This window comes from Cynocephalus volans, chromosome 12 (assembly GCF_027409185.1).
Source record: "Cynocephalus volans isolate mCynVol1 chromosome 12, mCynVol1.pri, whole genome shotgun sequence".
Classification (NCBI taxonomy): domain Eukaryota; kingdom Metazoa; phylum Chordata; class Mammalia; order Dermoptera; family Cynocephalidae; genus Cynocephalus; species Cynocephalus volans.
The window spans coordinates 44,955,008-44,979,624 of record NC_084471.1 but is presented as its reverse complement, the minus strand read 5'-3'; the positions used below and the strand labels follow the sequence as shown (position 1 = coordinate 44,979,624).

Sequence of the window (24,617 nt, the reverse complement as noted above, 5' to 3'; positions counted from 1 at the left end):
TTCAATAGAAATGTCAATTCTCTTTTATTGTGATTAATTTAGAAGAGGTGAGTGACACAGTTGCAGTCACTGAAACAAAAGAAAAAATCAAAGTCAACTGAGGAGCTTCTGGAAATATTGTTCTTTCTGATAGAAAGAGATACATGAGGAGAAGCTCTCAGTCTTTCTTTCTTGCTTGCTTTTTGACTTTGTTGTTTGAGGATGTGATGTTTGGAGCTGAGGCAGCTGTATTGTTACCAAGAGGAAAAACATTATAATACACCAAGCATGAGAGCAGAAAAATGTGAGGAGTCTGGAGCCTACGTGACATCACTGAGTAGCTGAACCAAAGGTGCTGAGTATTGATAGGCTACTGAAGACTTCATGTTGGGTGCCCTCAGAGATTATCTGCAAAATAAACAAGACTTTCATTATTTAGATTAATCTCTACATTATTTATACTAAAAGAGCATTTGTTTGTTTATATTATTGTCTAGTATGACAGACTCCAGAAGGACGAGAGGAGAAGAAATTAAAGTCCATCCTGAGAAAACATGTACTTAATTTAAAACATTTTCTAAACTTTATAATCTACTCAGTTTTGGACCTAGAAATCAAAGAAAATCACCTTACCTAACACTCTATCCTATTCTTTCCTCTAATTTTTGGAACTTTCTTGGTTTCATCAGATCTTAGGTACTAACAAAACTCTTACTTGTAAGCATTCTAGCACTTTCTCATTATATTTGAAAGAGTTCAACCACATTCAGAATTGTTTTTAAAGATGTGCAGAAATGTTTAAAGGTAGAAACAATTTGGTTTAGTTTTCCTTTGAATTTTTGTTCATACTTTTACATATGAAATTACATCCTCCCTGAAATTCTCTAAAAGTTAGTTTGAGATTTATATAAACACATCTTTAAAGTCATAGATTTCACTGTTTAAAGTATCACATTAATAAATAGCTAATGAATAAAAAACTAGAAAATATGCCTAAAATGAGTATTCCATTCAGCACCTTGTTTTTGTGAAACTATTTTTATTACCATTAAAGTACAATAAATGTCCTGAGCCACTACTGTGCATTCTCATTGTATATTGATTTATAGCACATTTAAGTAGCAATTATTCTCACTGTTGTGAAGTGTTTGTGCTCTGCTCACTCAACATGCAAAAATTTCAAATTACAGTACATTAAGATGTCAATGACAAAATGGAGCATTCTAAAAATAAGGCACTTTATAAGCACATTATAAAATGACTAACTCCTCCTTTACCAATGAGCACATACTCTACATTCCCTCAAATCCTTCTTAGAAACCCTTATGAAACAAAGAGGCATATTTCTAATTATTTTACATTGGCTAAATCAAGAAATAGTGTCTTCTGATTCTTTGGCATTGTTATCACAGAATTAGACTTACTTTCAGGGAAGGATGAGCCTTGCTATATCCAAAGGTAAACTAATATACATTTTGTTGACCTTCTTGATGACCTTTCATTTCCATTTTTGTCTAAAGCAAGACATTGATCCAATATCTTTAGGCAGAACTTACAGCAGTTCTTAGTTCTCACTCAAGAATGAAGTGTTCAAAAAGTGCTACTTCTATGTGTAAATAAAATTAATTTACCACTTCTTTTCCCCTATTATAGCCTTGAAAAATTTCTCTGAAGTGCCTTTGTATGAGCCAGGAATTTCACTATCATTTTTAGAGTCTTTTCAAGGCCAACTGATCTGAAAAAACACTTCCTATTCAGGATGGCTTTTGAAAATATTATCTAAGGCAAGCTTGATCCCTGGAGAGTCCAAACTTTTGGACTGCCTTATTCAGAGAACTTAATTTATTCTTTCAACAAATATTTATTGAGTGTTTGTGATGGGAATGGATGCTAGAGATGTATCAGTGGCCAAGACAAAACTGGTTTCCTGTTCTTCCAGGTTTCGGCCTGGAGAGAAGAGGATGGGGACGAGGCAGGGTGTAAAGGGGAACCCCCCCAAAAACTGGCATTAGCTAAATCTGTGCTAGTTACTGCACTGATTATTGTCTGTGTATGATCACATTTAAACCTCACAGAAACAATACAGGGGAGGTATTTTTATAATTATCCATATTTTGCAGATAAGAAACGGGACTTAGAGAAACACATAACTTGCTTAAGACTGCAGAGCTTCTAAGTGGCAGAGCTAGGAATTCACCCCACTTTGCCTGAATCCAAACTCTATCCACTTAAACACTCCACCGAGATGCCTCTCTATTATCTCATGGTGAAAACAACCAAAAAAAAGAAAAAAGTCTTTATTTTTTCTTACTTGAAAACACAATGTTTTCCTTTAACCCTCAGTTGAAGCACTTCCTCCATGCATGCAGCAATACAATTGGATGTCTTTGGGCCTACCTGCCACCCTTTCTCATGTATAGCAAGTAGATTATCATCTTTAAATAAGCAAAACAGAGAGGCCTCTGGTACACAGATTAGATATGTACATACAAGGTACAAGATGTGTGTGTGTGTGTGTGTGTGTGTGTGTGTATAATTACATATAAAATGGAAAAGTTGACAAGATTTGTGAACAAGAATTTCAGCAGAGAAATGAAAACTTAAAAAAAAATCAAACAAAATGCTAGAAATGAAAAATATGATATCATAGACAAAGAATTCATTTAATGGGCTTAAAAGAAGTTTTGACACTGTAATGTCAAGGGTCACGGAAAATGATCAAGGAAAAGATCACTAAACTTGAAAACATTTGGATCAATTAGACATCACCAAACTAAAACACAAAGAGAAAGAATAAAATAAAAAGACCACAACGTCCAAGACCTTTGGAACAATATCAATGCTCTCAAACGTGTAATTGGAGTCCTAGAAGGATAGATGAGGGAGTGGGGGAGTTTCCAGTAATTTTCCAAAATTTTTGAAAGGCATCAACTCACAGAACCAATAAGATCAGCCAACCACGAGCAAGATAAATACAAAGAAAACATGAACACGTATGTTATAGTCAAACTACAACATCTTTAAAGCACTGAAAGAAAAATAGTCAAAATGATTCTTAGAAAAAATAAAGACATTTGCAGATAGATTAAAGGTGAGAGAATTTGTTGACAGCATTACAAGAAACGCTAAAAGACATTCTTTGGTCTAAATGAAAATTACATCAGATAAAAACCAGATCATCAGGAATGAATAAAAAGCACCAAAAAAGCCTAATATATCTTTTCTATATTCTTTATTCCTTGTGTACACATACATGTCATATGTTTCATATGTACTTCATATATGCTTATATATCCATATGGAGAAAGAGAGAGAGAGAGAGAGAGAGAGAGAGAGAGAGAGAGAGAGAGAGACTTCTGTAACCTGCAAAAACTGGCAGGAAAATATTATAGAAAATAAAGTCTCATTTACAAGGGTGGGGGGGAAACAAAGTAATTTACAGAATGTTCCTGAGACTGGTATGGGGTTGTTATGAATTCAATTTAGGTGTCAGCAGGTGTCCCCTCACCCTGGAATTCTGAGTTCGAGATATGATTGATTCAATCCTCCATTTCCATGCCCTGAATTTTTGTTCTATTCTCTGCATGGTTGTGTCTATTCCTTTATCTTTGCTGTGGCATTGACACAAGCTGGGCCATATCCTATACCTTTTGTTCTCCTCTCCCATCCCAAATTCAAAAGACTAAAATTAAAATTTCAAATTCAAATTAAAAATTTCGAGTAGCAGAAACTTTACTGAAGATAGGAGACTATATACTCCATTTCAAATAACTGAAAATTATAGAACTTTCCTGTTCTAATAAGTTCCTTGTTCATTCCATCAAGGTTTTCTCACTGGCTACTTTACCCACCTGCCCATCATCCTTCCACCATCATGCAAGCTTCTCTCTTTGCCCTACCACCTCTCTGGTCCTTTTTTCTCTTCTCTTCTGTTCTCATTAAGGAGATAGATCAAACTTTTCTAATGTTCTCATGCAGAGCAATTTAGCTCATTGCTTTGGCTCCTCTGAACAGTCTCACCTTCTTTCCAGGGTGTCTTCATTGTGTAACTCCAGTGCCTGCCTTACAATGTAGTTCATGTAAATGGTATTTTCTGGAGTTGTGCAGTGCACAAACTGAGCAGCAGTATGTGGAGGCCCTTCCTCTAAATTTAAGATATTTTCCTAGTCAAAGACTGTATTGGTGCTAGCTATGATGCTAATAATCTCTCACCTATATTACATAAAAGACCTTCAAAAACCTTTTAGGAGATTGAAAGATTGAAAAAGTGGAAAGCTATGCTATGAACTTGGATGGGAGGTTTAATGTAAAAATGTCTATTCTTTTTAAATTACTCCTGGGTGTCATAAATTCTAATTAGCATGTCAACAGGTTTTTCTATTTCTTGGTATATGACAACAATTTTATAATATATGTGAAAAATGAACAGGAGAGAATTTTTTTTTGGAAAAAATAATGAGAACAAATATTAGACCCTGTAATGAGCACTAACACATTGGTCTGTCATCTATTCAGTTTTCTAAGTAGCAGTTTCCTTTTTATCTACCTTTCTATCTATCTATCTTTGATCTATCCTTTGTGAGCACCTAAAATATTTCTTTTCCTTCAATAAAATCTTTCCCTTCCTTCAGGAGAAGGGCATCACCCCCACTATGCACCCCATGTGGTTTTTGTGGAGCTACTGATCATAGCACCCCACTCCCTGGCTTTAGAGTGGGCATACAACCTAGGTGGGCTGATCAGAGTAAACCATTCTCTTTACCATAATAATTGGTCCAGAGATAAATAAATAACAAGTCAGTCAGAGTTTCCCCTGGAAATTTAAAAAACAAAGCTTAGAAAATATATCCTTTTCTGGAAAAGATAACTGGGATGATATAAGCTCAAGCCTGCTGGCAGATAGGGTTTCTGCCAGGGAAGAAAGCCCATCTGTTACAGGAGGGAATGAAGCCAAGCAGAAGTAAGCAAACTTGAGAGATGAAGTGAGTGAGGAAATCCTGAAGGTGTTGAGTTCCAGCGTGGATTTCTGAAGCCCTAGAACCTCTCTTGTCCCTGAATGTCTTCTCTTAATTTTCTAAATTTCCTCAATATACTTCTAATAATATATGCATAGATATATAGATATGGATATAACAAAAGGGAGAATTCCATCTTCCTTCTGCCTACTCTTTCCTGATTAACAACTAAAGGAGGAAAGGAAGAGATGCCACCCTGATTGGCTAGAATCCCAGACATGTTTTTGCTCTTTACTAATGATAGTGGTTACGGTGGTGTATTAGTATTAGTATTTGTAATATTAGTGACAGCAGTAGCTCTTTGCTTCTGGTGTGCCAGAAGGTAGTTAAATATCCTGAAGTTTCCTCAGGTATTACACACCTCCATGTTGAAGTGGGGCTCAGTGGTGCAGGAAGGTAGATGATACAGAAGCCATAATTGGTATGAATCACAGATTCTTAGCAGACAAATGGCATGAGTTATTTTATGCAAATTCTGAAGCAGTCTTGCCAAAGATAAAACTCTTCAAAGTTCTCCTTTACCAGGAACAAAGGGATTCCCCCTTATGTGGAGAAAATCTAGACACACCCTGTTTGGCTTCAAGCTATCTGACTTCAATTGTGTATTTCTCTGGGTTATCCGTAGTTACCCAGCATTAATAAGACCTCCCAAGAGTACCATACCATGGAGACAACTCAAGATTCCAATTTTAATTCTTCCTGGCATGCTTTTCTGCCATTTCCTCTCATTCATGCCGCCTGGATACTTTTTCCTCCCCCTTATTTAGGGAATTTGTGCAAGTCTCTAAGGAGTTTTTCTTCTGTCATTCATTGATTAATTCATCCATTTATTCAAATGTATATTTAATGAGTACCTACTATGTGACAATAATTGTGCTAGATGCACCCCAGGAGCCTGGTGGGAAGCCAGACATGGAAACTCTTTAACGAGTAATTGCTAAACCAGCCCCATTTAGCAGGGCCTTGATATGGTTGGTGGAGCAATCTTTCCTCAGTATCTCAGTGTTTCCTTCCCCCTCTTCCTTGTGTCATATATCCAATCCCCTTCTAGGGGTATAACAGGGAACACTTAGCTCAACCTTCTAGTCATGAGCAAAAATTATCAAATTGTACCCTACTTATATCCCTGCTTACAAAGTGGGGGAAGTACACCTCCCCCACTTAACACATAATGCTTTCCTCTGCAGGCCCAGCATACATAGTACTAGGGCCCCTCTCCATCACTCCAAAGACCTGGCTTTCTGTAGGGCAGGGGTAGGAAGTGGGGAAAACTCCATATCCCTGATCCTGCAAAATAGCTCCTATCTAAGATGGCAGTGGAAAGACAATAAAAGGAAATAATGGACTTGAAGACAAGGTATAGACATAGCTTTCCTACTGGCTGTTAATATAATTCTATACAATAAACTTGATCTCATAATATAAAATAGAATTGAGTAGTTTGTTTATTTTAGTACTTATAGTATCCATGTAGATTAAGAAGTGACTAATCTTTAAATTTTACTTTTATACACTTTCATATATGCTGTTGTCATACTTCAATTCATTACCATCTTAAAATACCACTATGATAGTGGCATGTAAGCTTTAATTATTGATTAATTTTATAGCAGAGTTTAATTATATTTTACATTGTTTTATGGATTGTGTAGTAACATAAAATTGTAACTGAATTAAAAATATATTTTATTATAAAAGTAGTATGTGTTTGTATAAATAGAAATAGTTGAGAAATAAAAAGAAATAATCCTGTTCTTTCTTATTTGAATTCTACTCCCCAGAAGTCATTACCATTTCATATGTGTCATTTCAAATGTTTACATATGTATAATTTTTCCCCACAAATGAGCTTATGCTACACACACACACACGCACGCACGCACCTTATAACTAGCTTTCTCCCCTTGACAATCTGTCCATGCCATATAGATATTTCATAATATGAATATACTGTAATATACTTAACTATTTCTCTATCAAAATAAAATTAGACTAATTTTAGATTTTCACTATTCCAAACACTGCTACAATAAATAACTTTGTAATACAAGGGTACTTCAAAAAGTTCATGGAAAGATTTGTATTATCTTTTAATTCTATTTTTCCATGAACCTTTTGAAGTACCCTCTTAGATGTTCTTGCATGCTTAAGTGCTGTATTTGTAGGGTAAATTTCTAGAAATGGAATTGCTGAGTCAAAGAGCAGATGTACAGTATTTGAAATTTAGATAAATGCTATAAAAATGCCAAAAAAGCTTGTGCCAACCTGTGCTTTTACCAGCAACATGTGTCTAAGGGTCTATTTTTGATCTTTGCCAATCTGGTAGTAAAACATGGTATAACATTGTTATTTTATTATGCATTCCTTTAATCATGAATGAAATCTAATACCTTATCATATGTTTATTAGCCATTTGTATTTCTTTTTCTCTGAACGGTATTCTTTTTGTGGATGAATTTTTTATAGATAATTTCCCAAAAAAAGAATGTACATGTTTTTGAGTTTCACATTAAAACTCCTGAAATTTTTAAAGTGTACAATTAATTTAAAATTAGATTGGCTCCAGGGTCATATACAATGAGAAAAGGATTTTTTGATATGAGAAAAGATATCCAGTTCATCTGGGTCCCCGGGGAGCCCTTTCCCACAATGCAAAGCAGTAGTCTACTTGTATCTGCACTGTCATTCTTAATACCTGGGAATTACAGTCTCAGAGATTCAAATCCTCTTTAAATTCACATCCGCTTTAAAAAGCTGCACAACAATATGGTATATTGTAGAGATGAGACCTCAAAAATTTAAAAATCATAGAGGATGGGTTGGCTCAATACCAACAACACAGAAAGCAGCTTTTGAGAGGTTACATAAGAAAGAGGTAAGAGACAAAATGATTATGCCATGTGTCAAATGAAAAAGCTGGGATTGGCCCAGATCTCAAGTGCAGCTGTGAAAGAAACAAGAGGCAGTAGTCAGATGCAAAGAGAAAATCACTAGTCATGGAAAGAGTTTGAATACTGAAATACCACACAAAAATTAAGCAAAGGACCTATTTACTTTTGTTTAAATTCAAGATAAATAGATCTCTAACACAGAGAAGTTGTATGCTATGACAACTATTTTAAGTTTTTTTGCTGGCGTTGGTGGTGGTTTTTTGGTTGCGAGCTCAGGAGCCTGACTCAAACTAGTTTAGACTAAAAAAGAGTTTACCAGTTTGTGTAAAAGGAAGTTGAGGGATTAAGAGTTTTCAAGTATCCATAGTCCAGGGCTGACTACTCAGGGCTCTGTCTTATCTTCCAGCTCTTGCCTTCTTTTCTCTGTGTGTGGGTTTCATTCTCAAGTGGGCTCTCCTTAAAGGATAAAGAGATGCCACCAGCAACATTAAGGTTTTACTCTGGAGCAACTAACCAATGCCAGGTGACTTCCTAAGAACTGGCACAACATACATGAATAAGGCATCATCTGTATTCTTTTTTTCATCAAATAAAAATTTATTAAATCCATTTCCAGAGAATTCTATCTCTATTCCCTTTGCTTAACTATTTCTGTCTTTTCTTGGCCTATTTTAATTCTCTTTCCACATGTGATCATTGCAGTAAATACTAGAGTATATACGATTTTTTACCTTTTCACTTTATGCTGTTTTATTTGAACTTACCGAAGAATGTAATCTTTGCATTGTTATTAATGGCTGTCTAATTGTCTATTGATTTAATATACATTTTAAAGCACAGTTTTCATGTTTTTTGTTTATTTTTATTTTTATTTATTCAAAACATTTTAACATTTACTTGTACATATTTGTGGGGTACAGTGTGTTGTTTCAATACATGCATAGAGTGCACAGAGAGTACATAGCATAGTTTTGTACCCATTAACAGTCTTCATTTGAAGCAACCCTTTACCACTGAAGTATAGAACCAGTGAATCAATTACGCCCTCTTCTGTGTGAGATAATTGTGACAATTCTGAGGCGCAATCTACGCAGCTCTTCAAAGGGCTCCCAGCTGGACCAAGCTCCAATTACCCACAGTGGTGAGCAGCTCAATAACACACCCTCTGGATTGGCTTTCTTTCCCTCCATTTACCATTTTCCCCCATATCCCCACGCCTGTCCCCTGAAATCACTTTCCAGAGTAAACCAATTGCATGCAAGCGCTTATCCCAGACTCTGCCTTTTGGGGGAAAAGAGATATCAGGAGTAGACCTAGAAAGCAGACTCCCGAGGAAGGGACTCTGGAACTGAATCACTCACCAGTCAGACCCTTCCACTGCTGGTGGAAAGGGGGTGTGGTGATAACCCCTCGCCTGAATCAGCATCTCTAAGACTTTCATGATTGGGATGAGGTATATGTGGGAAGCCAAGCATCTGCTTATGGAATAGGAATGGCCCTTGAACAGTCTGAAGCCAAAGGTAATTATAAGATCTGTGGATTGGCTCACTTTTGTTAAGGGCTCATTAAGATTTGAAAAAGAAAAAAGGACAGGCTCAAGTTACCAACTTTCAATTCAAGGCAGGCTGTGAAAAACAGAAAGCCTCTAAGGCAGTATTTAAAGAGATCCTTGTCTTCTGCATTCATAGAGCAAACTGCGATAATAACCAGATTCAGGACTGAACTGTAGGCTAGCATATCTACAAAGGAGACTGAATGCACTGCCTTGACAAATCTTCCATGCCAAACACAAGGCCCCAGGAGGGAAAGAATGGAATCCTGAGACCTGTAATGGTAGCATTTGGTTGGACAAGCCTCAGAAATTGTCACCCCCAGATTGTTCTGAACTCTGTGTTGGCACAGCAACTCCCTCTGTTTTGTTTAAGGAGAACAGCCTCCCCTTGTCTGGAGACACTGCAAATACCTTAGATGAGGCCCTGGTGTATACATAAACTAAGAATGAATGGTAAGACCTGGCTAATATTTACCTGAAGGAACAGGGGATACAGGTACAGGAATGGATCTTGAAAGTGTTAGGCCAGGGAGGGTAGAATATAAAAGTGGACAGGAGAGAGCATATTGACATTGGAAAACACTTGCAATTTCATGATATGGCAAGGACACGTGGAGCTGGTATTAGTATACTTCTGGGATGGCTCCTTTAAGCTTGTTCAGGGTAAAAGCCTGTAGCAAATGAGGGACAGATTCTAGGAGTGCCTTGACTGCCTTAAGAAAGGTGTCAGAAGGCTCAGGGAGGTTAGAATGTCAGAGTAAATTTATAATATGAGACCTGAGAACCCACCATCTGACTATGTTCCTTGTAAGGGCACAGGGGACATATGCGTGTCTGAGGTAATAATATGCTGCTGAGTGTGCCACTGGCACCTGTGAGAAGCTCAGTGGTGGCTATCCACTGTAGGTGACAGTAAAAGGTGCTTCTATGGAACTGGACTTCTGGTAAGAATACAAAATAGCAGAGGCCAGATGGTAGCACTTGACTGACAGAAGGGAAGTGTACATAATTACCATAATGGGCTGCAATGCCAGAGTGGCAACCAGAATACCTTCACCCACAGGGCTCTGTTATAATGACTAACAGACCACAGTGTTCCTTGGGGCAAGTTAAATGAGCATCCACTAGGGTGTTACTTGACCTATATGCATCGCCAGAAAACACTGACAGCTGGTGAGCAGAAGGCTGACGTCAGCTGTCCCAATGGAAAATTAAAACCCCTCACCCAGTTTACAGATCTATGTGAGTTCTCAGACCCAGAGCTCATCATTTGAAAGGGAAGCTAAGTAAAGACCCTGCAATAATAGCACAAGTACAGTATATACACTGCATGTTCCCCCAATCATTCTCCAAAAGGATGTATACCCATTTAATGAGAAACTGTACATTGAATAAATGGGAACATCCACACATTTCAAGCTTGTTGGATACAGGGTCTGAGCTGATACTAATACCAGGAAGCTAGAAGCACTATCATAGAGTGGGAGTTCATGGAGACCAGATGGCCCAGGCTTGTCTCACAGTGGTCCACTGGGGTCACAGACCTACCCTCTGCTTCAATTTCTACTTTCCAAGGGAAAATGCAGAATGGGTATACCTGGCAACTGGCAGAACCTTCATCTTGGTTTCCTGACTTCTGTCATAAAAGTTATGATGATAGGAAGGACTAGTGGAAGCCCCTGAAACTGTACATCCTCACTGGCTAAGGTAGCAAACAGAATGAATACAATATCCTGAGAAGAAATACAGAGATTACACCATCGAAGACTTAACAGATGTAGACATGTTGGTACCCATCATATCCCTGTTCAACTCACCTATTTAGCCTGTTTAACCACTGCAGAAACCAGATTCATCATAGCGTATGAAGGTGGACTATTGTGAACTAAACCTAAGAATGGCCTCAATCACAGCTGCTGAGCAAGGTATAGTTCATTTACTAGAATATAACACATCCTTCGGCATCTGGTATGTGGTTATTGCTCTAGTGAATAGGTTCTTTTTAATACCTATTAGTAAAAAGGAACAAAATCAAGTACGTTTTATGTGGGAAGGAAAGCAATACATACTCACTGGGTTTCCCCAGGACGTTAACTTACCTGCTCTCTGTCACAATGCACATAGTCCACAGGATATTGATCAACGTGACATTCTATAGAATATCATGCTACACCAATGATAAGATGTTAATTGGTCCTGCTAAGCAGTGAGTACCAAGGTGGTTCCACACCCAGTTTCAGTGTATTCACATCCAATGATAACCATAAATGAGCAAATGAAAAACCATTACCCAATAGAGCTAGAGCAACTAAGGGCTCCAACCACTCTAGCATGAAGAACTGGACAACCCACCAGGGAAACAACCTAGATCAAGCAGGGGTAGAAGAGAGAGAGGATGAATATCAATTATGGCCTTGAGACCAAAAACAGCATCAGAGACTGTGCTCATTCCTCTAAAACCCCTGTATTGAATCTTATGTAGACATGGCTGTCAGCTGCCACCCTGAAGGCTCCGTGATAGACTACTTATAATGCAGACTACCAGCAGACCTGAGTAATACACACAGTAGAGTATATCTGACATCCTGTGCCCATTTTATATCCATAGCTACTGTTGAGCAAGGATGACCTCTGATAGCTGCACCAGATATCTCTTCCTTTCTCCCCTGGGGCTTCTCTGCTGGGCAAACACGTATAATTAGGGGAGTGAACATTCTCTGAGGTAACCATATATCAGTAGAGGATGAAATTATCCCTTATTTGTTTCAGCAAACAATTCTGAATTCTGGCCTCTCAGGAGCTCTCCAGCAGGACTGAGTCCCCATTGCTTATAAAGGTCCCCAGCTCAATTATGTGCCTCCTCTTCTTATGTTTTATTCCTGGTCTTGTACCCTCAACTCTTGATCCCTGGACATTTATTCTCAAAATAAATGAATGTGAGGAAGCCCTTGTCTCAGGTTCTCCTTTTTAGTGATCCAAGCAAAGACAACTAAGTGAAATAGAGCCCCAAATGTATTCCTATAAGGTTTTTCAGAGGTAATAACACTTGAATTAGGTCTTAAAATTTCACCTAAGAAATTGTCCAGGTATACAAGAGGGAAGAGTGTTCCAGGTAGAGGTAATATTCATAGCATGGACATAGACAAAGAGGCAGGAAAGGTCTTGGTACATTCAAGGAAACTGAAGCATCTCACAATGGAAGGAGCAACAGGGTGATGTGCTTGAGGTGGCAGGGTTGTTAGAGAGGTGAGCTTCAGGCAGATACAGAGGATTCTTTGTGCCATACCAGTTGGAACTTCTTTTTGTAAACAACAAGGAAACAATTACTTTAACCCTTATATCAAAGCTTCTGCCTAACCTGAAGCAATGTGAAAACCAGCTCACTTCCAACAAGACATGAGTTGCTGTGATCTATGAACATTTAAACATAAATCTGTTCTCAGACAGCTGATTGAAATTTCTGAAGAAAATGGGTGGTAACATAAAACAGACATTGTTGTCTGCCTATCCAAATTCACATCTTCTCCCCCTTTCCATCCTTGCTGGGAAAAGCCCCAATTTGGTTTGTTCTTACTGACCATAAGTCTGTGTTAGGGGAGAGGCTTCCTGGACTGAGGTGAGAGTCTAAGCCAGAGATTGACAAACTTCTTCTATAAAGGATTAATACTAAATATTTTAGGCTTTGTGAGCCATACAGTCTCTGTTCCAACTACTCACCACTCATTCTGTAGTGTGAAAGCATCCTTTAAGAATACCTAAACTTGGGGACTGGCCAGTTAGCTCAGTTGGTTAGACTGTGGTACTAACAACATCAAGGTCCAGGGTTTGATCCCTGTACTAGCCAGCTGCCAAAAAGAAAAAAAAAAAAAAAGAATACCTAAACTTTATTTATGAACACTGAACTTAGGATTTCATATAATTTTCTTATGTCACAAAATATTATCCTTCCTCTGATTTTTTTTCAACCCTCTAAGAATGTAAAACCCACAGTTCACAGGCCATACAAAAATCAGCAATGGGTCAGATTTGGCCCATAAGCCACATTTTGCCAACTTATTGTATAAGCTAATCAGCACGGTCTCATTTTCTTTGCCAAAGATTGGATTTAGCATGGATATGTAGTTAAATCCTGATCAATATGAACTGCAAATGTTCCTTGATTAAAAAAAGAGACACATGAGAAGGAACAGTCCTTTAATTGCCTGTAGATGCTGTTGTGTGATGAATTACGCCTAGAGCTGCTGCAGCCATGTTGGGAACATGAGATTTCTCTCTTTTATCTGAGAATAGCAGAACAGAGGAAGAAATCTGATTGAATCTTCATGACATCACTGAGCTGTTGAATTAACCTGCAAAATACCTGGATCTTCATGATATTACCCAACTGTTGATTAAAGTGACTCAAGACTTCTTTTTGTAAGAAGTAATAAAGGTCCTTATGTAAATCACTTTTAGTCAAGTTTTATGTTACTTTGAGACAAAAATATTCTAACTGATATATAAGAACCCATGAGAAGAATACATAAGCCATTAAATAGAATAAAATAGAACTATAAATGCTGCCATGGGAAGTCATCTAAGGTAAGTTCTTATGTGAAAAAAAGCAAGGTGTGGGACAGTTTGCATAATTAAGATGTCATGTTCTACGGACATATATGTATATACCTTAAGATTTTGAAAAGACTATAATTAACCATGATTAACTCTGAAAGGTGTTGTTGGAATGAATGGGGAGAAAAAAGAAACTTAATTTTAAATGCACTTCTTACCTTATTATTTAAAATTTAAAACTATGTGCAATTATTATTTCTAGAATTTAAAAAACTGACTAAAAAAAAACCTCAAACAAATATAGAAAAAATTGTTGTTTCTAGATGGGCAGTCATTTTGAATAGGATTCTCTGAAAATCTAGAGGTGTGATGATTCAATGCTGATCCCTAAAATAGTGTAAGGCCCTAAATTCAGATAAGTGATTTCACTTTTATTTTATTCTTTCAATGAAGTGTATCTTTAGCCATGCCACCTTCTTTCTGAGCAAAGCTTAGAAAGGTATAATCTAGAGCAGAAAAGAAGGGAATACTGTACCAGATACCGTAACAACACTAGCTCCCCTTATCTCTCTGAAAGACAGAATATCTAGTAGACTGCCTTTGGGTGTTAGTACCATGTCACATCTCATTTATCATGTGTATTAATGATTCAGAAGTGGGAAAAAGTGTTTTTACTGATGGAAGCTCTTTCTTAGGTTTCACTAGTAAGACTTAATCTGTCTGGGAATGATTTGGGCAAGAAAGATAAAGAGATTATTAAGAGAATTGAGAAAATAAAATAAAAGAAGACCTACAATATGAGGGATTTATGATAGAATTCGGAAAATTTCTGGTAGTAAAAACTGTAACAGAACAGAGCAGAGGTTAATTGCAGATATTGTGGACTTTTCATTATGACAGTTTAAAAGAAAATTATTATCTGTTTAGGATAGCATTATTATTATTATTATTATTATTGTTAGGATCATAGAGATGAAAGAGACTTTGGAGAGCACTTGTTCCAAGCCCTTCATTTTACAGATGACAAAACTGAGGTTGAGAAATTAAAGTAACAAAGATCATACAGTTAATTAGCTGTAAAGCCAGAACCAGTGAGTCTTTCTTCTACACCACATTTGCTGAGAATTATTTTGTCTGAAGACAGTAGATAAACTAGATGGATTACCTAAGTTCTTTATAGGTTAAGTACACTAGTCAAGAACTAAAGCTATAATTTATCACAATCAGGGATTTTTTTCATCTGTGGTCCATAGATCACGCTCAGGGAATCCCTGAACCCTCTGATATTTATCCAAATTTGTGTGTATGTATGTTTGGAAATCTGTAGGCCCTCAGTGCCTTCCCATGATGAACCAATCTAACAGCAAGTATCCCAAAAGCTGACTTTGCGATTAATCTCAGAAAATTAAATTAGGAAAAATCATGCAATAAATGAGGTAACTAGTTATAGAATTAACCCATCTCAACAATCAGGGGCAGAAGAGTTAAGGTGACTCTCAGATTAAGCAATTTGGAAACACTCTCTGAAGCATCTGATTATATCAACATATCAAAAGCTGAGCAGGTGTGGAGGAAAACTCGCATGCTTGGGGGATTTCTGAGATGTCCAAGTGGCCAACTATAACTATATTACACACTGTCTCTACCTTAATATCTGTTCAAACAGAAAAGATTTAGAAAATTCACCAATTCAGCAGCCTATAAATGAAAGGGGCTTAAAGTTAAAAAAAAAAAAAAAAATTGGCAGGCACATGATGACATAACATTCTGAAATAGAGCAGAGAAAAATGAATGGATTTACATCCTAACTTTGTCCTGTCATCCACCCACCCACCCACCTCAAGCTATACAAATAAATATAACAAATTCTGTGATTCACACAAATGTCCCTAAATTTGGAGAGAAGCAAACCTAGTGGGTCTCTTTACATTTTTCATTTTCTCACTGTACATTACTAGAAATGGCTGCAAGAAATGCTGGTGAAATGGGGAAAGTGAACTATGGGGCTCTTTCTGATGATAGTGAAGGCTCCAGGAATACTCACTAAGATGGGGAAACTATCTGATGTCTGAGAATATTCCCATATGGGAATGAGATAAAATTCTCACCTTTAATTGTTAGGTGTAAATAAGCCAATGAGAGAAGAGATGTAATAACCTCAGGGAACATACACAAATCAGGATATATCACTCCAATGATGGACCAGGAGCTTGGGAAAAAGATCAAGGACAGCAGTGCTGGGGAACATTCTGGAAGTGGCCTGGTCAAAGTCTAGGCCTACAATAATTACTGTGCATCCATACTATCCTACTGAAACTCTGATATAAAAGTTTACTCTTTTAATATCCTCCTGAACAGGAGCCTTGGCAGGGGTCTAGCATGTCCAAGTCAAGGCACTCTTAGCATCACAACTGTTGCCATTTCCATTCCTAAGTTAAGCATGTCTGAACCACAAAAGAATCCTGTCCTAGAATCAGGAGTGGGGAGGAGAGAGAACATTAGGAGGTTGGGGCCACTTCCTTCTTGTTTCACAACAGCCAAATCAATAGCCCTTGCTGCAGTCTGGATGCCCCCAATCTCATTGAGACTTAATCCACACTGTAACTGTTGAGGGTGGGAAACTTATTATGTTAATTGAAAGGTGGGGCCTTGAAGAGCTGACTGGATTGTAGGACCATGCCGTAGTGAATGGATTAAAAATGGTGGTCGGTAGCATGGTTCTGAGGGCTTTAAAAGAGGAGCACATGAGAGGTTAGTCTCTCTCTGCTCTGCCATCTTCTGCCATGTGAGACCCCTGGTCACTCTTGACACCACCAGATGTGTTCCGTGGACTTTGGCCTTCCCAGCCTCTAAAACTTTAAGCAATAAATTTCATTTTCTTATAAATTACCCAGTTCCAGGTATTTTTGTTATAAGCAATAGAAATGGACTAATACAGCCCTCTTCTTTTTTTAAGACAAAGTGCAAAGAACACTCAGCCTGGGTTTGGGTCAGTGAAGAAGTAATGGAAGTTATTTAGTCTTGTAGTCCAATAGTCATTCTGAAACAACTTTAACTATATGGCACTACACAAGGGGCAAGCAGGGGATAAGATGTCAGAAGTCATTGAGAACATGTTTTGACTTTTCCTCATTTTCCCGTAATTCATACAAAGGATGATGGCATAAAGTTTCTCTCTACTGCTTTCATTGCGTAATAGAAGGAATCTAAAAGGTTTATGTTTAATAAAAATTGACTTTATTTCCTTTTAAAGATATGCATTAATTATAAGTACTATGTGTATAGCCAATTATAAATACAGTTTCCTGAGATTGAATTGCCATGGAAAAGCTAGGAAATAGTGTATTTGACACTGAAGCAGAGAGGTAATCTTAAAGCAACAAAAGTATGTCTTTCTGTCTAGTCATGATACATAATCAACTAGCATATAGCAACCTCATGGCCTATCAGCTGTTGTCTACATATCTGATATCAGAAGTTATTGTTGCATCATTAGTTGTTTGCAAACCACCTCATATCTATATGCCTACAGACTCTCAGGTGAAGTCCCATGTAGCCATCATGTTCACTCACTGTAAAGGGTTAACTCATCTGCAAAAGGAAGATAACAATAGTACCTACTTCTTAGGCTTTATATGAGGATTAAATAAAATAACGCATATGAAGCACTTGATTGGCACACAAAATGTGTATCAGTCAAGGCCCCTACAGGAATTAGAATTCTCTCCACGTGGTTCAAATGAAGACATACTATTGAACATACTACTTATAATTATGTGGGTAGGGTTAAAGGGACAAACAGGGGATAGTAGCTACCCAGAGACCAGCAATGAGCCTCAGGCAAGGACATGCCATGGGAAGGAGAGTGTTATGGAAGCTAGATGATAGCTGGAACCATAGAAAAAGAACCACCAGATAAGCACTGTAGTCTAAGAGGGATGGCAGAGATGCTTTGTCAAAGTAGTAGGTGACTGGGAAGAAATACCCTGACCTTGCTCCTCCTGCCCTCCTACCTTCTGCCAGTGCTTTCCATTGGCCAAACCCAAACAGCAACCAACTTGGCAAGGTAGGTGCAGGATGCAGTCCCTGGTGATCAATTTGCTAGAGCATAGAGGAAGAAAAGAGAAAAGAATAGATGGGGGGTGGTGGTGAGGAGAAAGAAGATTCCTGATTAACCAGCATTCCTTGATTCGTTTTATATTTTAAACCAAAACATACTATCACAATGTTAAAAAGTGGGTATATTTTATCTTTTTTCCCTCTAGAGGAAATAAGTTACATGGAATTTTGCCCATACATAGGCAAATACATGCTTTTCTTTTTTCTTACCTTCATTTATAATTCATTTGCTTAAATAATTATGGGGTATCTACTTTGAGAAAGCAATATGCTAAGTATTATGTATAGGATTGATATTCTTGTCCTCATGGAGATGATCACTTATAAATCACTCATATCAATTAATGTAATCTCATTAAAATAATTTAATAATATAGTAAAAATATCCAGTATAAAATTTTCATTGATGTGAAAGAAAACAGTACTTCTTAAAATGTGGATTTAACATTTTAAATGTACCCAGATTTAAGCAACCTTTTTTGGATCATACCCCCATTTGAAAATCTGATGAAAGCTGTAGATTCTCTCCCTGAAAAAAATGTGCAAATGTGTATATGAAGGGCTTTCATTGATCACTGAATGGAGACTTTCTCTGATACTCCCCCTATGTCCCCACTTGCAGGTGCTCAGTAGGTCCCTTTTGGCTTACACGTGCTCTGGAACATTGCAGAGGGTGAAGGTCAAAAGGCAAAGAGAAAAACCTAGTGGCACTGCCTACCATGGCCACACCTTGAGTTATTCCTACAGAGTAGTAAAATAATGGAGTGCTTGTGCTTAACAAGAGAAATTAGCCCCCACATAAAGAATGAGGCCAGAGTCTGGGTGTTGAGAGGTCTCTGATCCATGAGGCTCCTCAGAAATCTTGCTCTTGCTGGGGAATATTCTCTTTTTCTCTCTGTGGCATTCACTCCACATCTCCTGGCAGCAGGATGTGTTCTTAAACAAGTTCAGATTCATCAATCCATACTCTAGCTACCTGGACAATCCTTTCTCCCTACCCATTTAATATATAGGTTATCATTTCAAATCCTCACTATTTCTCAACACTAAGTTCCATTCTCTTCTCTTACACAAGACATATTGATAGCCCTGAGGGATGACCCCAAGTTATTAGTGGTGATTCCATCCTCTTCAGGGATGTGAACAGTTCAGTGTTCAAACATTTCCTGGAAAGGAGAAATTTGCATAACACACCTCTCCCTCCCACAACAAAAATAATAACCAAATAGGTTACACATTCCTTCTCAGGGATCAGAGATTAAGAAAAAAATAACTAGTTCTATTAAGTCAGGTTGAATGTTTTGATCCAGCTGGATTCCTGTAAACATACAACTCTGTAAATGATTTCTGGGGTTTCAGACTTTACACAATGTATTAGCTATTGTTGCTTAAGGAATTATCCCCAAATACAGCAGCTTAGAAAAATAAACACTTATATTTCATACAATTTTAGTGGATCAGGAATACAGGTGCAGATTAGGTGCAGTTGTCAGCTGGGGTTGTACCATCTGAAAGCTTGACTTCAGCTGGAGGATCTGCTTTTAAGGTGGCGCGCTCACATACCTGGCAAGTCAGTGCTGGTTGTTGGCAGGTGGCCTCAGTTCCTTTCCATATGGACCTCTCCATAGGGCTGCTTGAGTGTCTTCATGATATGGCAGCTGGCTCCCCTCAGAGCTAGAGATCCAAGAGAGAACAAGGCAGAAGCCATGATGCCTTTTATGACACAGCCTCCAAAGTCATACACATTTTTCTGTAACATCTCATTAGTTATACAGGTCAGTACTACTCAGTGTGAGAGGGTGCAAAGTTATGAATACCAGGAGATGAGAATCATTGGGAACCCTCTTGGAAGCTGGCTATCACACATGCCAAGTTTCACATATTTTCTTTAATTCTCCAGTTTTATTTTGTCTTTATCAATGATTTATACAGCATATGAGTGCAAAAAACATTGTCCTAACTTCACTTAAAATAGGACTGTTTTTCACTTAAAATAGAGTATTGTTACATGTGCTTGCTTTCTTTTGTTAAAATAGCAACCCCTTACCTCATCCAAGTTCTAAGTAGTCAGCATTTAGTTTTAGAGTCCACAATTCCAATGAGTCATAGAAATTTGTTAAATGGTTTATAGGAAAACCTTACAATTAATAGACTTGATTAGAATTAAAAGTAGTATGATTACTGAACAGTATTTAGCTGGGTCAAATAATCTGAGTGGTATCTTAAAGAGTATCTCTAACTGTGTTCAGGTTACTGATTCTAACATTTATACAGAACGAATGTTTAATAAGTAATTAATAAATGTTAGAACTAATCAATAAATATAGTAATGTTTTAGTATGCAAAATCAACACATAAAAATTAGCTCTGTCTCTATACACTAAAGTGAACTATCTGAAAAGGAAATTAAGAAAACAATCCCGTTTACAATAGTATCAAAAAGAATAAAATACTTAGGAATAAATTTAACTAAGGAGATGAAAGACTTCCACACTGAAAACTACAAAACATTGATGAAAGAAATCAAAGAAGACACAAATAAATGGAAAGACATCCCACATTCATAAACTGGAAGAATTAATAGTTAAAATGTCCATACTGCTGAAAGTGATCTACATACTCAATACAATCCCCATAGAAAACCCAATGGCACTTTTTATAGAAATAGAAAAAACAATTCTAAACCTCACATGAGATCACAAAAGACCCTGACCAGCCAAAACAATCCTGAAAAAGAACAAAGCTAAAGGCATTGGACTTCCTGATTTCAAAATACATTACAAAACTATAGTAATTAAAACAGGATGGTACTGCCATAAAAACAGGCATATATACAAATGAAACAGAATAGAGAGTCCAGAAATAGACCCACACATATATAGTCAACTCATCATATGTAATATGGTGCAGCCATTATGGAAAACAGTATGAAGTTTCCTCAAAAAATTAAAAATAGAACTACCACATGATCCAGCAGTCCCATTCCTGGGTATACATCCAAAATAACTGAAATCAGGATCTCAAAAAGATAATATGCACTCCCATGTTTATTACAACATTATTCACAATAGCCAAGACATGGAAACAAACTAAATGTCCATGAACAGATAAATAGATAAAGAAAGTGTGGTATATTCAAACAATGGAATATTATTCAGCATTAAAAAAGGAAATCCTGCCATATGCAACAACGCGGATGAACCTGGAGGATATCACGCTAAGTGAAACAAGCCACTCACAGAAGGACAAAGACTACATGATTCCACTTACATGAGGTATCTAAAATAGTCAAACTGATAGAAATAGAGAATATGGTGGTTGCCGGGGCTGTAGAGAGGGGGAAATAGGGAGTTGCTGTTCAGTGGGTATAAAATTTTAGTTTTGCAAGATGAATCAGTTCTAGAGATCTGCTGTACAATATTACACCTATGGTTAACAATACTACATACTGCATTTAAAAATTTAAGAGGGTAGATCTAAAATTGTTTTTACCACTATCAAAATTATTAAATGGACCAAGTGAAATTTATTGAGGATAATTACAACAGAAGAAACATGGAGTAGATGCAAAGTAGATGAGGAAAATTCAGGAGACTGCTAGACATGGTTCTGTTACTACCTAGTTTTGTGACTTTAAGTGGGTTTCTTAAATTCCCCAACCATCATTTCACCATTTATTAATGATCTCTAATGCTGTCTTTAGCTCCAGTAGTCTCTGAAATTACATATAAAACCATACCCATACAACAATGTCCCTCCCATTCTTTCCAATCTGTGTACTTCTAAGTCCATAATCACAATTTTCTCTAACAAGGTCTATTTTTCTCTTTGTGTTTTATTCTCTATCAGCCACTATTCTGCTTTCCTCCACAATTCTATACTATTCTTTTGCCAGTCTATCTAATCAGTCCACTTTCCTTGCTGGCCTTTACCATCCCCTGAATATATTGCCTCAAATATGTGCTGTGGATAAGAACTCTGTAATTACCAAGATTGACTCTGTATCTAAAGGGTTCATTTTCATCCACACTGAACCCAGCCCAAGCCTCAACTTCAACATGTTTTCCCAAGAATTGCTGCTCTTGCTGATTTCTTTCTTTCTTCAGTTCTTCACTTAATAATTTTATTTCAGTGTTATAGCAGTGAGCAAGACAGACATGGACCTTAGTTGAGTTGTTTCAACTTCTTTACAGCTATTTTTAGTATTTTTTTTTTTTTATGTTTAAATCGTAGAATTCTCAGAAGTCACAAATAAAAATGTCTACAGCAGCCAGGCAGGTAATGAAAATGAGTAAAGCAGGCCATAGGTCCAGCAGAGACTGAGCAATAAAGCCCAGATCTTTCATATTTTCCAGATGAACAAGAAATTTAGATTTTAAAGTGAAATGTCTTGATGTGTTGAATTTTGGTATCTAATTAAAATATATTTTAAAAACTACCAAACTACCATGTAGGCCAAATGAAATCTTTCTGCTGGATGAATTTGGCTCTTGATCCTTCCATTCAGGACTTCCGTGAACCTAGGATCACTGGGAAGGCTAAATATCTCCATTTTATAAATACTCCCAATCATACACCTGCACCAGTGCTCCAAATACAATGGACACCCATGAAACTTTCTCCTTTTCTCCTGTTTACTCTTTCACTTCATTTAATACCTTTTTTTATGCCATCTCTCAACTTTTTCACTGAGTTTCCTTTCTTTACTCCCAGCTTCTATTCCCAGTAAATTCATGACATAAGGATAAGGAGGGGAAAGATGAAAATTGAAATGTTGAAGAGAAAATGACTTCTATCCATGTTAATGTGTCTGAAATTAATTTGTTACTCGAAAGGCAAAACCCTATTCTGTGAAGTTACGTATGATGATTCTTGATTTGGGCCATGACTAAAAGAATCAAAATCAGCTTGGACTGAATGCTGGAGAGGTCAGACACTAATAAAACTACCTGCAAAGTTAACAGAATCTTTTTCCCACTGTCAGGCGGCAGCAATAAAATGCCACATCCGCCTGTTTGAGCCATTGCTGCTCTCTTCCCAAAGAGCCCCAGGTCCACTTGGCTATTTTCATTTATTCCTGGGGTACCCAATTACTAAATTGCCCTAGCCTCACGGACAGCATCTAATTCCTCGTTAATCCCCGTTTTTCTTCATCCCACCTCAGAAACAGCGTCCAATCCAGAACTGATCCCCGCTCTTTCTAGACTCTCCTCAGACTCCTTTGGCGGGAACCTCAACCTTACAAAGGAGGCTTCCTCTGGAGTGCCCTTCCTTCAGATTTACAAATAAGTCTGATGTTGTCGGACTGCAGGCTGGTGGTTTTTGGCTGATGTGGCTTTAAGAGGAGACAGGTTAGTCTTTAATAGATCATGTTTCATGATGTCTGCTAAATTTTCCTCTGAGCTTTTCTGATTTACAATTTTTAATAGCTAAAAACAAAGACATGCTTTGCCCCACCAGCCCATTTCTAGGATGCACCTCACCCCCCCATACTGCACTAATATCTTTTAAAAAATGGCTTTAGTCATTTTATCTGGTTAGCATTTCAACGAATTCAGTTTGACTTGAGTTCTGAATTCCTGGGTTATATTAAAATGTAGCGGATGGGATGTGTGGGCCTTGACCTCGTAAATTTATGAGGTACTAATTCAATACCAATGAGAGCAGGTTGGGATCATTTAAAAAGGGCTTCTAAGCCGAAGCCCCAAGTCGTATCCGTGTTTTTCCGGGCGCCCCGCGGCGGCATAGGTTGAGGGGTGACCTTTTTTGAGTGTGGAGTAAAGGGGTGCTTCTTTCACCTTCCAGAAGCGATGCACGTCTGGACTCAAGTCTGAGAGCCCAAAATGTTCTCCATGGAGCCGGTGATGGTCCGCCCGGGTCTCTGAAGAAGGGTCCCGAGGGTCCCGGAGCGGGAGAGCGGGGCGCGTGCGCGTGCGCGTGGGCTGCCTGGGCCTCCAGACCTGGGCTACGCGACCCCGAAGCTCAGTCCTCACACCACGCCGCCGCTAATTTTCCCAAGCGAACGTCTCAGGCGCCCCGCCGCCTCTTCTGGGTGGCCACAGGCGTACATCTGCCTCCGGCTGGGGACCCGCCCCGAGCCGAGGCGCCCACGCCCAGAGCGGTCCGCCAGCCACGGCGCAGTGCAGCAGAGCGCGCTCCCGCCCGGGGCCGGCCCGCGCTTGCACGCACGCGCGCGGGGACCCGCGCCCTCCGAGGCGGGAGGGGGCAGAGGGGCCGTCACGGGTGCAGGGGAAGGAGGAGGAGGAGGCGGCCGCGTCGCCTCCGGCGGGGCTCGCGCTCGCCCTCCGCCTCGCCCGAGCCCCGAGAGGGCGAAACGCTTTCTCCCGGCATGCAGCGGGAGGAGGAATTTAACACCAAGATGGCGGACGGCCCGGATGAGTACGATACCGAAGCGGGCTGCGTTCCTCTTCTCCATCCAGAGGTGAGCAGCGCCGGCCGCGTTCCTGGCCCTACGACCCCCGACCTTTCTCCCCCGGACTCGCCGGGAAC

At 38.4% G+C, this 24,617-nt stretch overlaps 1 protein-coding gene and 1 long non-coding RNA gene across 5 annotated transcripts in view; one reads left to right on the top strand and one right to left on the bottom strand.

Annotated features, from left to right (window-relative positions):
- LOC134360834 (uncharacterized) lies at positions 1-24,617 on the bottom strand. 3 transcript variants are annotated; one of them, XR_010021360.1, is made up of 4 exons: positions 23,906-24,235; positions 19,671-19,781; positions 18,002-18,089; positions 1-387 (listed from the first exon to the last, which is right to left on the bottom strand). It is a non-coding gene; the product is annotated as an uncharacterized LOC134360834 (long non-coding RNA). The 3 variants fall into 3 exon arrangements; XR_010021361.1 differs by lacking the exons at positions 1-387; positions 23,906-24,235 and adding exons at positions 17,499-17,579; positions 24,516-24,617; XR_010021359.1 differs by lacking the exon at positions 1-387 and adding an exon at positions 17,499-17,579.
- Positions 24,375-24,617, top strand: part of ZDHHC17 (zinc finger DHHC-type palmitoyltransferase 17) — a 117,701-nt gene continuing 117,458 nt past the window's right edge. For both annotated transcript variants that reach the window (XM_063075666.1, XM_063075665.1), the window contains exon 1: positions 24,375-24,549. In XM_063075666.1, coding sequence (XP_062931736.1) covers positions 24,457-24,549 — 93 coding nt within the window. In that variant the 5' untranslated portion in view covers positions 24,375-24,456. The remainder of the gene's footprint in view (positions 24,550-24,617) is intronic.